General features: G+C 36.6%; 1 protein-coding gene across 8 annotated transcripts in view; it reads right to left on the bottom strand.

Moving 5' to 3' along the window:
* Window positions 1-826: 826 nt before the first annotated feature.
* Window positions 827-17,124, bottom strand: part of Nachralpha4 (nicotinic acetylcholine receptor alpha4) — a 237,813-nt gene continuing 221,515 nt past the window's right edge. For 7 of the 8 annotated variants that reach the window (XM_076435323.1, XM_076435325.1, XM_076435324.1 and 4 more), the window contains 4 exons: window positions 15,230-15,376; window positions 14,202-14,360; window positions 13,463-13,712; window positions 827-12,004 (listed from right to left, as the gene is read on the bottom strand). In XM_076435323.1, the coding sequence (XP_076291438.1) occupies window positions 11,813-12,004; window positions 13,463-13,712; window positions 14,202-14,360; window positions 15,230-15,376 (748 nt within the window). In that variant the 3' untranslated portion in view covers window positions 827-11,812. Of the gene's footprint in view, window positions 12,005-13,462; window positions 13,713-14,201; window positions 14,361-15,225; window positions 15,377-17,124 lie in introns of those variants that run through there. The other variant, XM_076435330.1, reaches the window with a different exon arrangement.

The raw sequence follows: 17,124 nt of genomic DNA, 5'->3' as shown, positions 1-17,124 counted from the left end.
AATTTTTAAATATTACTATAGAATGTTTATGTACAGGGTGGGTAAAAAGGAACACAAACTTTTGTAACTAATATCATTTATTGTTCACCAAATAAATTACAATCTTAAAGTGTATCGTGATGAAATGAAAAGAATGCGCAGCCAATTGCATCAGAATGGAGAGGTGCGGAGGCGATTGGTCCATGATAAGCTCAGAGAAGGGAAGCTTCGTTTCAAGGGCGCCCAGTGACTCAAGTGGATTAGGCTCGCGACTACGAACATCGTGGTCCTGGGTTGAATCACCGCCGGCATCTCTGAAAATATGTTTCAGTAGAAAAAGGTTATCATGTTATATGTAAACTATGGTGCCGCAATGTGGTTCGGAACCTACCTTATTATACTGTAGGTCCCGCTGCAATTAGGCGTTAGTGACAGCGGAAGAGGGGGAGAGTGGAAAATGGATTTGAAACCTCGGGGTGAGTAAATATTATTTCAAATAAAGATAAAGGAAGGGTAACCTTCGTCTCGCCAATTATGATTAATCGATAAGCTTCTCTTTCTTGAATGGCGTTTGTAAAATAAGAATGGATTGAAACCCTGAGGCGAGCAAATATTATTTCAAATAAAAATAAAGGAAGGGTAACCTTCGTCTCGCCGATTATGTTTAATCGATAAGCTTCTCTTTCTTGAATGGCGTTTGTAAAATAAGAATGGATTTGAAACCCTGAGGGGTGCAAATATTATTTCAAATAAAGGAAAAAAGTAAGGGTAAGCTTCGTTTCGTCGATTATGTTTAATCGATAAGCTTCTCCTTGTTGAATGACGTTTGTAAGATAAGAAAGGAAGGTTTCTACGACAACAAGTTTTATTCTTCGAATGCTTTCGTCAAGCATGATTACAAAACCAAGCAACAAGAATCTCGTCCTTACATCATGTAGTCTTAGAACGACGGTCATCGATAATTCATAGGTACATATTTAACAAACGCTATACATAGTATTGGTATCTAACGATGGTAATCAATATTTCGATAATTTTCAACGTTTACTTTTACTTTTCTCTGCTCGTTAGTTTTCCTCAATTTTAATAGCGCTAGCACTATTTAGTACACTTGTTTACTATAGTTAATCGTTAATTATGAGATTCATACCGCGTCATCCTTACTCCATCCTTATAGTTTGCGTTATTAAAACGTTTGCGAAGTTTGCGTTCTCCGTTATCAAGAATTGTTCAGCTACTTGTTTCCATTAATACTACCGAGACAATCGCGCCCGTTATCCTTCCGTTTTTGTTCTTTCCACGCGCGCCGGAAGTTTCGTTTTTTATCTCGTGTTCATTTTATTCCGAGGAACGAGTCGAACATATTTCATGTTTCCATCGCGGACAGATGATCGATTGTGTTATGATCGAGTGTGAATCAAATGTGTCTCCGCAACAAAAAATTAGCACAAGCTTCATGGAAAGCATGTCCATTTTACTCCGATTATATCGAAACAGCATACACAGACTGCGGAAACTTTGTGAAATACAGTAATGTCGGAAAATTTTCTAAGATAAAGATATTCAATCAAATTTTATTTTCTTAGCTATCGGTTTCAGTCAGTTAGAAATGAAACACTCAATTATTAAATGTGAAAGTAGAAATTTAAACTTGATGGAACCGAGGATTCTAGAGCACTGGCCTGTCCAACGTCTTCTGCGTCGTGAGCCACACTGTCCCCGCCATCAATCGTTCCACCACTTCTGGCAGTACGACCGTCGATCCATCAAATAGTGGGGGAACGTCACCTCCCACCTCACTGGAATCAAGAAGTGGGAGGTGGCGAGCCGTGAGTTGGACAGGCCTGATTTACAATATTTCGTTTTAACCCTTTGCTCTCGGAGCTGTTAGGTTGGAACGAAAGCACGTTTTTAATTTAAAACTCGAAGATAAAATTAGAATATTTATACATAGATTTGTTCAATAACGTATTTTCCATTCTCTTCTAGGTGACTTATCATGTTATTCAATAAACCTATGAATAAATATCTTAATTTTATCTTTGAAATTTCGATTTGAGATCGCTACGAACTTTCGTTCCAACCTAATATTTTTATTTAATTTTTATATTTAATTACCTCGAAAATTAAACATTTCTTCCGACCTGGAATAATTCCATTCTATATTAATTTTTTTCTTTGTATGAATGCAAAATTGACATGATATCTCACACACAATACTTAAATGTTTAGTAATTAATTAAATACAATATTTAATAAAGAAAATAATATTTTGAACAATGGTGCAGCAATTTTTAGTGCTAAGGGTTAAAATAGACATTTTTAAATGAGGAGTTAACCAAATTCAATAATTCTTATTGAATTTCAATAATGAATTCAGTGAGATATTCTAAAATGAATAATGTTGTATTTGCAATAAAACTCGGGCGTCCAATATGATTGTTAAACCAGGATCAAGCAAGTTCAACCTTTCTGGGATACCCTGTATACCTTGTCCACTGTCACATGTTAGCATTTCGATTCTCTAAACTCGATTTTGAAAATTACAAAATATCCTGTTTTACCATTTCCCTTATTTTCCAGCATTTAACAGAAATGATTGTAACATTACAACATTGTTTTAGTCTCGATCGTTTTCCAAGGTTAGCGCTAATTTTTTTATTGCGGAGGGTAACTCCAGTCGAAGGCCACTATAACCGACGATGATAGCGTATTATCTCTCATTAGCCTGCAAATGTTTATGCAGAATCACACTTTCATAGAATAATTTACAAAAGCTAAAATCGAACAGAAGTCTGTCTTCTTCATTAAGTACTTCGGTAACACAAAGTTAACAGCAACGTAAACGTACTATTGAACTTCTGCTGACAATTTGTTTGATCGAAATTTTTCATTTGTTGCATAAACATTTTCAGTGGTTATCATTTTAAGTCTATATGTATTGTACAGGATAAATCATATGACCGGTTAAAAGTCAGAATTCCAATAATCGATCGGAATAGTTGCTATAAAAATAAAAATAATTTCTTTTTTTCAAGGTTTTAAAATGTGGTATCGATACTCTCTCTCTCTCTCTAGACTTCGAAATAAATGTGAAATATATTTCCCACGACGATTCAAAGATTGTATAACGTAGTCTGTAACGACCCGAACGAACCCGTTAATAGACAGCGGATATCTTTATGCGAAATAAAAATTTTCCACCTGAATTGCAACTAGCCGAAGTGACATAGAAATTTATTAGGTGTGTTAATATGTAAGTTCCTTCCCCCTTTTTTCATAACTTCTGACTGAAAGATTGAGAATCACCAGACAAGATTTTATTACATTTCATGTAATACATTAAAATGTATTTATTACATAAATGTAATAAAATCTTGAATTTGGAAAAAACTTATTTTCACACCCAATATTTCCTCTCTTAATATGTTTTTAATGGTTTAAATTACACCTACTACTTTCTGAACATAAATGCATAAAATCCGCTGTCTACTCATTAATGACTGTTGCCGTGGAAAAATTTAATGACACAACTATCGTCATCGAAAGAAATAAATGAATACTATAAATAAGGCTTAAAATGCTTCACCCAGTATACATATCTTTAAACAAGCCATATGTGGTCTCGTAGTTAAAATCGTATGAAGACAAAATGGCTGACAACACAGCGCCATAACTGGAACGCATTATGCACGCAATTATTTATCATAGTGAAATATTGACGTAAAACTGTTCCTGTCGTTCCGAATCATTGAAAGCCTTGGTCTTCGCAAAATTCATCAGATGAAAACCGTGACGTTTACACATTATTTCAGTAATGCTCTTTCAGAAAGCGAGTTACACGATTTAAGAAATGATATTTGAACGAATATATTTAAACGAATCGATCGTAATGCATATGATTTCGAGTGAACAATCGAACGAAATTTCTAGTGTAATCGTACAATCAAAAAGGACAGAAATCAGTTTGATTTGTTCGTTGTCGTTGTTAAATAAAACTTACGAGTATATATATATATATGTTTTCGCTACAGACCATCATCGTGTTCTGAACAATATTCTGGGACTCCCCAGGCTCTCGAAATAGTAAAAAAAGTCCAATTTATAGCCTCTGACTTACGTTACGTTTGTCTATGTACACGTTATTTACAGCTTACGGTATTAATTAGTTTCTTCTATATCGCTAGTATACCTAACTAGATACCAACCCCTGTTCTTCTTCTCTTCAAATATTATCATCAGCTTTCCCCGACAGGAAATAGCATTTTTTTTTTATTTCAATCGCCTTCCCCTAACATTAATTAAACGTCTGCGATTCATTAACAACTGTTAAAATATCAAAGTAACAATAGCCGACTATCGGTGGAATAATCTACTATTGTCAAAGTGAAACTTTAAGGTTCGTTATTGTGGGATCGAGCCAACGACCCGACACGCAGTAACCAATTTCAGTGATTGGTCCAACCGATGATCGGTGAGAATATCAAATAAAGCGCTGATCATCGATAGCTTGAATACTGTGCAAAAGAAAGAACCACCCAGTATAATTATATAACCGGACTGCGGATCTTTATGCAAAATAAAAATATTCTACTTCAATTGCAATAAAGATCCACAATGGTTCGGTATTTGCTTGCATTGTTTGGTGTCAAATTCATACCAAATTAAAAGCAGATTGCCTACTGGCCACGCTTATCATCAAACATAACCTATACCTATATTCAGCATGTTAAACGCGTGTGTTCGATGCTGGAGCTAGGTATGCTCTGTCTCTGAATCTATTTATTTGTAATTAATAGACTGCGGATCTCGATGCAAAATAAAAAATGTTCGCATTGATTGCAGGACACAGGAGCCAAATAAAAATTGTGTTCTTCTTTTAATTGCTCTGTTAAACTGAAACCGGTACCTTGATGTCCTTAAATCTATTTAACATGTTCTATGTTTTAAATTAATAAATCAAATTAATAAATTCATGAATTAATAAATTTATGAATTGAATTTAATAAATTTATGAATTGAATTTAATAAATTTGTGAATTTAATTTAATAAATTAATGTAATTTAATTTATTAATTTAATGTAATTTAATTTATTAATTTAAATTGATAAATTAATAAGTGCGTGTCTATTTATGTCACGAATGCATAAAATCCGCAGTCTAGTAATAAATCATGCCCATGTCGGCACTATACGTACACTATACATAGGCACTATGTATAATGTGCATTACCAAAAGTGTCCGATCACCATCTTTCACTTATATGTTTCATATTGTACGGAACGGGATCGATGCTAATTAGCCTGTTCAATCACTGACATTGGCCACCGCGTGACAGCTGTTATCAACACACTAACGAATAATTACGACGTTACACGTAAATCATTAACCGACTCTATCATAGAAAATTGTGTGCGTTCTTCCCTATTATTCTAGTGCAAAGTAAATTGTTCTTATTTGTTCGATCCTCGAAGGGAGAATCCTGACTCCTGGTTTACCACGATCGACGATACAGACACCGACTTCCACTCTACCGTGATTTCGGCGTTTTCTGGACGATTTATCGATCAGGTAGCGAACATGTTTCCTCGTGTTCGAATACTACGTGTCTCCCGAGAACGATCTCCGATCGCTCGGTACAATTCATTCAACACATCTCCCCGGTCGTTACTCTATTTACCAATTGCATCTGGAAGATTACAATGACGTCAAACAATTTATATTACCAGCATTAATTGATAAATAAGATGCCCTGACGTGTGACTTGAAATCAGGGCTCGAAAACTATCGTAATAATACCGATCTCGATTTTTGGAACGCTTATGAACAAATCTTTACTCTGTATAACTGTCAACTATCGTCTGTTTCGAGTTGAAGTTTTATACGAAATATTATTATTTTTCGATGTAGAATAAGAATATAATTATATATCATAATCGCCGTCGCCGGCACAGTTTAAAGGCCCGCGAGTTCTCACAATATAATGGCGACGATAGAATTGTTTATGTGTTTCATGATTTTTTTATGGAACTTTCACTACTTTATTCCTGGCATTTTTCTGATTAAAATGACACCAAACACGATGTAATTTCAGCTGTATTTGGTGGTTTAATCGACGATGAAAGTTTCGAGCGCAACGAAGAACAGCGTATGGGAAAGAAAGAGACGCGGACAGTCGCCGTCGCCGGCACACTTCAAACAGTGATGTGTTCTTTCCTCAAGTGCTCCTCCTTGCCCCTTCCACTATTCCATACCAGCACTGCGCACGTGCAACGTGTCTCCCATTCGCCCCACTCATTCCCCGTCATCAGAGAGAGGATACATAATTTCACCGACACTTCCCTCATCTGGCTACACTGACTTCAAAGGCCCGCGTTGTCGCTGTCCTTCCTTGCGCCCGAAACTTTCACCGTCGATTAAACCACTAAATACAGTTGAAATTGTATCGCGTTTGAACTGTGCCAGCGAAGGCGACTGCCCGCGTCTCTTGCTTTCCCATACGTTGTCCTTTCTTGCGCCCGAAACTTTCACCGTCGATTAAACCACTAAATACAGTTGAAATTATATCGTGCTCGGTGTCATTTTAATAAGAAAAATGTCATAAATAAGTTAGTGAAAGTCCCATAAAAAAATAATGAAAATGAAGAAGTTTGAACACTGAGCCAAGATCGATCATCGCCGCCCTGCAGCAGGACACCGATTGAAGAATTACTGTAGACAGCATTTGGAAATTTCGGTTCTGCGCAATAGTTATTCAGAATAAAGGTTCCTCATAGCGGTATTAGTCAAAGTCTTTTTATAACAATTATTTTGGGAACCGTCTCTAGCCCTGTTCGAAATGCACAACCTATCACGACCCACCAGTGGCAATCCTATCATAATAAAAGTGTTGTCGACCCACTGGTGACCGTAAAACCACGACGAGGTACTACAAGTAGCGTACATATTTGATGCGCGTTCAGTATAATAAAAGCCTTGTAGGTACCGATAACTCACTGCTGGTTATTGTGGAAATATATATATATATATATATGTGTGAAAATTTTGTTGGCGTCATATCACCGGCCGTACCGCGGTTCCAGAATATTTACGGACACGTGATTTATCAATTAACCCTCGTAGCCGTCATCGCTTCAGTCAGTGGCTGACGAATATAATTGAGGATTTCGCCGATACAACGATACAAAAAACATCTCTCACGCTAACAACACTCTCTAATGGCAGTATTTACGTAATACCGATATACAGTTCATCCTACAAATATGTTGTATTTACAAATCCAACGCCGCGTAAGGCATCTTACATTCGGATGCGTTAGAACTACGACTCTCAGCTATGAACAATGCCTAAGAACGTCGAAGAATTCGAGATTCGTGAACTTTGCGCGAACGTTCAACGTGCTCGTCGAAAATTTGTTACAAGGTGTCCCGAACGCGTTGTATTTCCTTGCAACGACTGATTCCCAAGGTCATTTGGAAACTTTACTTTAGGGGACCAAAAATTTTTAACCTTTTTTTTTTATAGAACCCGTAGATTTTCACGAGAAAGTGCGAAAAATCTCCGAGTTTCAACATTAGAAACTAACTGGTTGCGGGATGCGCGTTCTCATTTCTCGATGATACAAAAATTGGGCTTTTCAATAGTCAAAAACGCTAGATAAAAGATCGATCTAGGGCGCTATCGCCCTCAATATTCTTATTTTTTCGATTACGAGGCGTATTTTGCATTATTCGGCAGCGTAATTTGCAAATTACGCCTCGTAAACGTAAAAATAGAACTTTTGAGGACTCTAGCGGGCCTAGATCGATATTTTATCTAGCGGTTTTGACTACTGAAAAATTCCATCTTTCAACAGGACGTGTCATCTTAAATTTCGCGCCATTTCTGAACTGTCAACATTCAACTGTGACTGTGATGTCACTGGACAAGTAAAACCCAGCAGGTTTTTATATGTGGATCGATGCACACTCGCAAAACGAATTGAAATAGCGAAAATTAACTACAAAAAATGGTAAAAATATCGCGGACACATGGTGAAACAATGGCTCTATTACGTGAAAAATTTCCTGGACATGTGATTAACACCATTAGACATTTTTCTTTGGGGCTATGTTCAAGATAAAGACTACGCTAATGCTCCAGCGACGATTCAAGCACTCGAGAACAATATTAGAGCTGTTATTCGCGAAATACAGCCGCAATTACGCGAAAACGTGATAAAAAATTTCATTTAAAAAATGACCATCTGTGAGAGGAGCCGCGCGAGGCTGGCATTTGGCAGATGTTCGTTTGTACTTTGGATTAAGATAAAAATATCACTACTTTTTTTCACAAAAATATGTTGATTTAAAATGACACCTCTTATTATCGAGAAATAAGAGAAACGCGCACCCTTGCAATTCTGAAAACGAGTCTTTTCAAGTACATGCAACACTTCGGAACACCCTGTACATATAATATGTATTTGTATGATTAAACGCTCCGCGGCTTTGTAAATTAATGGTCGTTTCGCGATAGCTTATGTTTAATTTCCTCGCGGGTTAAGGAATCGCAGATTCTCCGACGTGGATTTATATCAGTCCGCTTTTGCACGACGATGCGCAACTAACGATCATTTAACGGCGATAGTTAGGAATGTTTATACATGGCGCGTGATTGGACAAAGAAACGATCGAAACTAATAAAGAGAAGAAACGATGACAACCCACAGTAACATTAACCACGTACTACGGCATTGAACAACGACGTCATCGGTTGTTCAATCAGCTACATCTATCAGCTTTAGAATTCGTATGCTTTACTTGTTCTTACCATACTATTGGTTATTATTATTGTAATGTCTCGCATGTTTCGATTCTTTCGTTACAAAATACAGTATTCTCACCGAGACTAATGTTATCTGTAACGAAACTTCACTCAATCTTAAGCCGCGCGCGCACCGAACGGCGGGGAACCAATCATCATATTCGCAAAATTTTCTTAACGCATTACCGACCGGATTGCATAATTTTCACAAATCTATGGTACATGGTCAAACGCTTTTTAATGGCACCTTCAATAGCAACAGCAATTTTCATTGTGAACTAACATGTCACCCTCAATAACGTCATCCAATAGTTTCGTTTAAGATTGCAAACGTAAAAGAAAATTTCTATGCTTTCTTTTGGTGCAGCACAATCATTGACAATCCTATTAATAGGCCTCCCGGTAGGTAAAGTGTTAATTATTCTAACAGGACACGGTTATAGTTTCCGGAACACTTTTCTTGGAAAAGCTTCGGTGACTCTCAAATAATCGGTGAACAGCGGAGGGGGGGTATGGGAGACGTGACCCACCAGAGAACATAATTAGAATTATTTTTGTAACAAAGCTTAGTCGATAGCGTAACCAACTGGTGCCAGTTATCGAATGACAATGAAACCTTTGAGCGCAGGCTGGCACGCATATGGTCGTTTTATAATGAACAGTAAAAATTTGTAGAAATATTGTATCCCGCTTATCATGATCAATAGACTGCGGATCTTCATGCGAAATAAAGAATGTCGAGAGACAAATAAAAATTCTTCTATTCTTCTTCTGTAATACCTCGATGTCCTTAAATATTTTTTACATGTCCACTGCTTTAAATTGCACGTGCCTGTTCTTTTTTTTTAACTAATGATAACAGGCTTTGCTCGATGTCTGCTCGAGGCAGGCCTGGCTGACTGGGTAGCTATCCCTTTGTAGATCTGAAATATATCAAAATTTGACTCTAATAAACTCTATCGAAGGAAATATTCTGACATTTGTTTAAAATTTTCAGAAGCCATAAAAGCATGAAGATCCGTCGTCTAGTGATCAGAAACGAAATGATGCTTTCAGATTAATAAATTGACAGTGTACAAGAGTTAATGAGAACATGCGTTCACAAAATTGTCCATAACATCAGTCGAATAGTATGAATCACAGGAGCATCTTTACATAAGGAATACAGAGAATTGAATTTCTTTCTAGAAACGTTCAAAATAACAATTCGATAGTCTGTGAATTTCTATGTATCCCAATTATTCATTTTGCGACGTGAACCGCTAACAAACCAAGGTGCGTTTGTGGTGGGATCAAGATGTAGGTTAACCCTTTGCACTCCGAATTGTTTTTCAATTTTCTTGCCGAAACAACTCGCTACTTGTATTTCAAAAGTGTTTCATTTGAAATTTACTTCAAAGGACAGTTGCTGGACTGCTACTTATTTTGAACAATTTTGTTTACTATATTATATTAAATATATAACTAGGAAACTTTGTTGTAACTTATATTTGTGGAACTTACATTTGTCTTTAACTAAAAGATACGAGACTCAAATAAATCAAGGTGAAACCAAATACATATGAAAACCCATTTTATTTACATTTTTCTTTCGAGTCACACTCGACGAATGAGTGCAAAGGGTTAATCGAGTATTTACAACGGTATCTTACAAAACAATTGAGAACTTCGAGTGATATTTCGTTACATTCATACGTGTGATCCATGATCTCTCTTCCTTAAAGATACATTCGTACAAACGGGTATGTACGCTCCTAAATGTTTAAAGCTAATCGATTATACATTAAGTTACACACTAAATTCGTGTCGTACAACGAGCTACCTACAATCGTGATGCCTAAGAATAATGTTTTTTTTTTTTTTCTTAACGTGTCGGATAAACGGTATATATAAAACACGCGACCGTACGACAGTTTATTCGTCAATGTTTATTAACCCTTGGTCGACCGATCGATTCTCACGATAGTTAACACGTTTTACTTTTACCACACATCTGTGACACCGTGAGAGAGTCAAGGGTTTAACTAAATTATTATTTACCTTTACTTAGCTTGTTGCTTTAAACCCGATTAAGTAGTGGCAGCTTCATATTACGATTTACTTGAGCAGACTATATAGGTATAAGTTTCTTCAAAATGGCGTCGTTCGCTGTTCTCCGTGACGACACTCGAATTAAGTCAGGAATCAATGACCTCGCGTCATTTGCTTTTCGAGTCGATGGTGGTGTAACGAAGGAAGATTCCAAGAGTCTCTTTCCTTTTCCGCAAGGAACGTTCGTCAATTACAAATCAAGCTCGCTAACTTATCGACTCCTATTCATAAATCACGTATACGTTTTTATTCGAATGGTAATGCACTTGAACTAAATCTTCGTCAGTGTGACGATTTCAATAACTGAACAAAATTGAATATAAATGACTTAATGATTTGTTTTGCAAATGAAAGTAGACGGTTAATTGTTCGACAACATAATTAAATATATACAGATAAAGTATTTTTTAAAAAGTTTGAGGAATACATTTAATGCATTTAATATTATTAGCTAAATAAATTACATTACGCCATTACGTCAATGTATTCGTCATTTATGAAGCTTTTAATTGCCGTTCACTATATCCATTAAATTCTGCTTGTTTCCTAATTAAATATTCCTTCGTACCTGAATGTTATTCGAGGTTAACAAAAGTTCCATTTGGAATGTACTTGACTGAATGCTTTCGATAGGATTTCAAGGATAACACATCACAGCGAAGAATATTGATCGTTAAATAAGAAGAAGAAAGCAATTCGGAAGAGTGTTCCATCGAATCTCCCTTCATTTCAGTTTGTTTCGCATCCTGTACTTGGTGCACGTCGTATACTTTACAATCGTCTTAGTAAATGGGAGCCCTTTTACCGTAATTTCGTTATGGAACATCGCTGGAAGTCGGAAGTTCCTAAGACTAGGATGGGTTTCCGGGTTGGTAGTGAGTTACTTCCGGTTCTCGATCCTTAGCCTTTAATTACGGTGCAGGGCTCGGGCATGGACTATTGCGGCGGACAGTTCACTACTGTGGTGGTTGCGAAATCACTGAATTTTTTGTCGATTGGTACCCTGTCGTCGTAGAGTGTCGGAGCTTGCAGGATGATCCCAGCTGTGCCGACGAACACTGCCAAAGTGAAGATCCAAAGGAACAGTCTGTCTAGGACCATCGCCACGTACTTCCAGTCCTCCTTCACCTTTTCGCCAAATTAGGAAGAGTCAATGATTAATTTTGTTACGTGACAGTGACAAAATTCAATTCTTATGCAGCGCTAATTATACAGGGTGGGGCATTTAAATGGGAACACCTAAATATCTCGGTTATTATTAGTCGTACAAAAAATCTCCACAGAACAAAGTTGTACTGTTTCAAGGGGCGAATTTGATGATGGTAAAAATTTTTTCTCAAGATCATTTTTTAACAAGATTTCAAGGTCATAGATACATTTTTTTTTAATGGAATGAGGTATTTTTTAATACATCAATCGATGCAGCTGGACATTCGTTATAAAAAAAGTACTAACGTTACATAAGTAAGTAAACGCTAACGTCTTAGTACGACAGTAATGGTGTTTTAGAGTTATTTAAATCGAAATATCTCGTGAACTACTAACTTTTCGACGTACATAGGTTAGTACTTTTTTATAACTAATGTCCAGCTGCATCGATTGATGTATTAAAAAATACCTCGTTCCATTGAAAAAAATATCTATGACCTTGAGATCTTGTTCAAAAATGACCTTGAGAAAAAATTTTTACCATCATCAAATTCGCCCCTTGAAACAGTACAACTTTGTTCTGTGGAGATTTTTTGTACGACTAATAATAACCGAGATATTTAGGTGTTCCCATTTAAATTCCTCACCCTGTGTACAGGGTGAGTCACGTAACATTACCATTTCAAATATCTTCGTTGTTTTTAAAGATACGTCAAATGTCTGAAGGACAAAGTTGCATGGTAAAATGGGAATCATACGATACCAAAAAAATTTTAGTTTTTATGTGATTTCTTTTAGAGATATCAAGGTCACCTTCATTTTTTTAATGGAAGCGTCCCTTCTTTCTAAACAGCTACAATGATAGTTTTTCATTAGGAATTCAGCGACTATAATTACCCATGCACGTACAAACTTTCTAAGTAGCTCCTAGTCCATATAACAGACACAGAATATTATTATTTTTCATTAACCACATTAAAAAATTCGCAGTCTACTCGTCAATCATTCACGAATTTTTGAAGTCCCTTATTCGTAGACTTCATACTCTTTGGCTTTAAAAACAACAAAGATATTTGAGATGGCAACGTTAGGTGACTCACTCTGTATACAGTGCGAGTCTCGTAACGTGACCATCGCAAATAACTCGTAAGTTATTTGCTGTACGAAATAATATTTCGAACAAAGGTTGCATGGTGCATAGTCACCTTCAGCTTTTAAAATGGAATAAAGGGAATAAAATGCAATGAAAGGGAATAAAATCCAATGAAATGGAACAAAATGGAATAAAAACAACCAGAATATTTGGGATGCGAACATTAGTAAATATCAAAAACATAATACAAATAAACAGTACAGATACATTAAAAAGAAAATTAGAACGATCAAATTCTTGCATTACTAGTGTACATCATTGCAAACCACTGTCGGAAAATTTACCTTAGTTGAGTCTTCGAGCATTTTTGTATGCTCGGCGATGAAGCGCACGCAGATGCAGGATTTGTGAATTTCTGGAGGGCAGCGCGAGTGTGAAAAAGCCGGAGGACTCCGCAGAACTGGACTTTTAACTTCCTCGATCCCTGCGTCGCCGGAAACGGAAAGATCCTCGCACTCGGTGTGAAGAGGAAGTGGCGGCAACGGGGGTCCGTGAATTAAACAGCTTCCGCCGAATCTTGCACCGTCAGCGAGACTGAAATCCGTACAAGACAATGCAATTTTAAATGAACAGCACAAGCATCGCGACGCGCGTTGACCTGCCAGTGAGATTTTTCATCCACTGAATTCATGTACCGTCACTGCAACTAATATTCGAACACTTTTGAAAAGACTGCGGATATGTTTATGCAATTTTCAATTTTTGTATTTTAAATTTTAAAGAGAAAGCGGAATAAAATAGAATCTTATTTTCCGCGGTAGTCGCCTTTTTAGATCTGAACTAAATTAAAATCGTACTAAGTTCTGTCGTATTTCATATCCTAGCAGTTTTCGAAAATTTTCAAAAGCCATAATTGCATGAAGATCTGCAGTCCAACGATAAGAGTTGTTTAAGATTGGACCGAACGACTTGGAATTTTTTTCGAGACGTTAAACGGATTAGTTCACTAATTGGAATTCTGATAACTTGCTAACAAGTATTTGTGTAGGAGTAAACGAAAAACATGAATCTATAAACAAATACCTGGAAGGTGAAAGGTCTTCTTTCGAAGGAACGCGACTATGAAATCGCTTAGGTGTTAAATGTTCTTCGCTATCCTCCTGAGTGGATGATTGGTAAGGATAGTAGCAAGTTTTCTCTTTGCCTCTTACCGTTCTCATTAACACTCTACCCGAAGTATACCTGTAAAGGAAAATAAATTCATATCGTTAATACAATTACGGTTGTTATTATGTATTGTTAATTAACACTGAACCTACTACGAGGGGTCAAATGAACCATTTTAAATTATTTATTTGACAATTGATTTTGTAAAGGTGTCTTCACGGGAATTTATTGAATATCCAGTATACATTATAGTAAAAACCGCACAAAATATAAACGAACTTAATATTGTTATTTTTATAATACCATACACATTAGTCGGGTACACTTTACTTTATCGGACTAAAATTTGTGCCTTTTTCCTTGAAATTATGATGTATTTGGTATGTAATCCAGTAGACTTGTACCCGGGGCGACTGCAGATCGAAGTTTTGATCCAGTAGGATCAATGGTTCAGGAGTTATGCTTGCTTAAAGTTAAGCAATCTGCAGTGTTTTTGACAGATAGGGCGCCGCCATATTGGTTTGTAGTGACAACTGCGAGCCGCTTACGTAATCACCAACCAACTAGTTAATTATCTTGCTCGGTAAGCGGCGCGCGACCGTCACTACAAACCAATATGGCGGCATCCTTACCTGTCAAAAACAGTAGAGATTGCTCAACTTCAAGCAAGCATAACTCCTGAACCATTGATCCTACAGGATCGAAACTTCGATCTGCAGTCGCCCCGGGCACAAGTCTACTGGATTACATACCAAATACATCATAATTTCAAGGAGAAAGACACAAATTTTGACGCCGGTGAAGTAAAGAGCAGCCCATTAGTCACTTTTGATGGTCGGTAGGTTCAGTGTTAAGACAGGACAGAGTCTAGGAGCGAATAAATTGAAAATATTTAAGTTAAAATATTGTTAACATTTTGAACTTTGTCGTAGCTAAATCCTTACCTGTTCGGGTCGAATTTATATTGCGGCCTCCGCATAACTAACAAGCGAGGCAGAATGTGGATAAACACTCTTTTCACCCATGGCGCCATTTTATGTGTCTGCGGTGATCGAAAGTGAACATTGAGGACGACCACTGTCACGCAAATGCTGCAACATAGACAGAAAAATGTGACCTTTAGAATTGTCTACGGGAATATGCATTCGCTGCTGTATGTACGTGAAAACAAACGAACAATATTGTAAATGGTAAACTGTACTATTGTACTACCGTAGCAGTTATTGGCACTTTTCATTCAAACGGGAAATATTAAAAATTGCTGGTATTATTCCTGCTAAATAATTATTTTCTGCTTTTCCGTGTTGTGTGTCTGAAATTTTTCAATCGATTTTAAACGCTCTCCTGCGCGCGACAACAAACAAAACAAACACGAACAGCTGGCGTTGAGACCGTTTACCTCAACGTACGAAGATTTAAATGAACTAAATAGATCTAGAACGCTCGACCGAGGAACCGATAAAATATTGCATTGTCAGCCAGTTCTGGCTGTGTGTAAAGTTTCAAGTCTCTAGCTCGTCGGGAAGTTAGTTTAATGTCAATTGCAAAATTTGTACCGAACAGACAAACAGACTGACGAGAAAGCGAGTTAATAAAAACGTGGTAACAAATCATATTTTCTTGGCAATTTTACAATTTGCAATTATTGGAAGAGGCTACTATACGCACACGTCGAAAAGGCAAATTGCCATATCGTAAAATACCTAACGACTGCGGCGTGATGACAGATCGTGAATCTTACGGGACTATTCATAATGGAGACCGATTCTAGGTTGGCCTGCTCCTAGCAGTTAGGGTTAAGGGACAGGCTGCGATTGAAATTAAACTGGGTTCCTTTGATTTTACGTAGAACCGTTTATTGGCTCGGAAACTCGCCTCTCTCCGCGTTCACCTTTAAATGTGGACGCCTTCTTCCTCCCCTTTTATGTTTGCCCTTTGTCTTTCACCGGGAAATCGGATTAATTGATCCCGATTCAATTAAGGCTTTTCAATTTCTTCCGAGATTAATACCAGACGTACCCGACCAATTAACATTACTTGGTTTTATTATTATTATTTTTTTTTTTTTAATGAAAATTCCAAGTGTACCGGTGCACTATGATCTGACACGATTTTTATTGTATATCATCTAATATAAACAAATCTATTCAACCCTTTGCACTCGGAGACATTTTAACTCGAAGATTAAACATTTCTTCCGACCTAGAATAATTTCATTCCAAATGATTTCATCATTTCATGGATAAGAAATTAATATTATACCTCCATACTGTATTTAAATGTTTAGTAATTGATTAGATGCCAACATATTTAATTAATGTAAACAATATTATGGATAAATGGTGCAGCATTTTTTAGCGGTGCCTCAGAGTCACCACTCGAATGTTAAAGGTTAAATAAACATTATTGATAATATTCAATGAAAAAGAATGCAAATATTTGGTCGTTCCGAAAGTGTTATTACTAGACTATGAATTTTATGCATTTGTAACAAAAATGGGCACGTACAATTTAAAGCAGAGGACATGTTGAAAATATTTAAGTACATCAATGTATTAGTTTCAGCTTAATAGGATAATTAAAAGAAGGATACAATTTTTATTTGGCTCCTGTGTCCTGCAATCGATAGGAACATTTTTCTATTTTGCATAAAGAGATCCGCAGTATACTAGTTATTACTTAACCCTATTTTTAAAAAATCTTGACAGCTGACATTTCGAACGTCAATTTCTGCCTCATCTTTAGATTTTTTAAATTGATCCGGACAATTTTGATGTTACATAAAGCTGCGCAGTCAATTTGTAATACTTATCAGGATTAAATATTGAGGCGCATTGTT

This window comes from Lasioglossum baleicum, chromosome 12 (assembly GCF_051020765.1).
Source record: "Lasioglossum baleicum chromosome 12, iyLasBale1, whole genome shotgun sequence".
NCBI lineage: Eukaryota > Metazoa > Arthropoda > Insecta > Hymenoptera > Halictidae > Lasioglossum > Lasioglossum baleicum.
The sequence above is the reverse complement of the archived record's forward strand: the minus strand, read 5'-3'. Positions and strand labels throughout refer to the sequence as shown.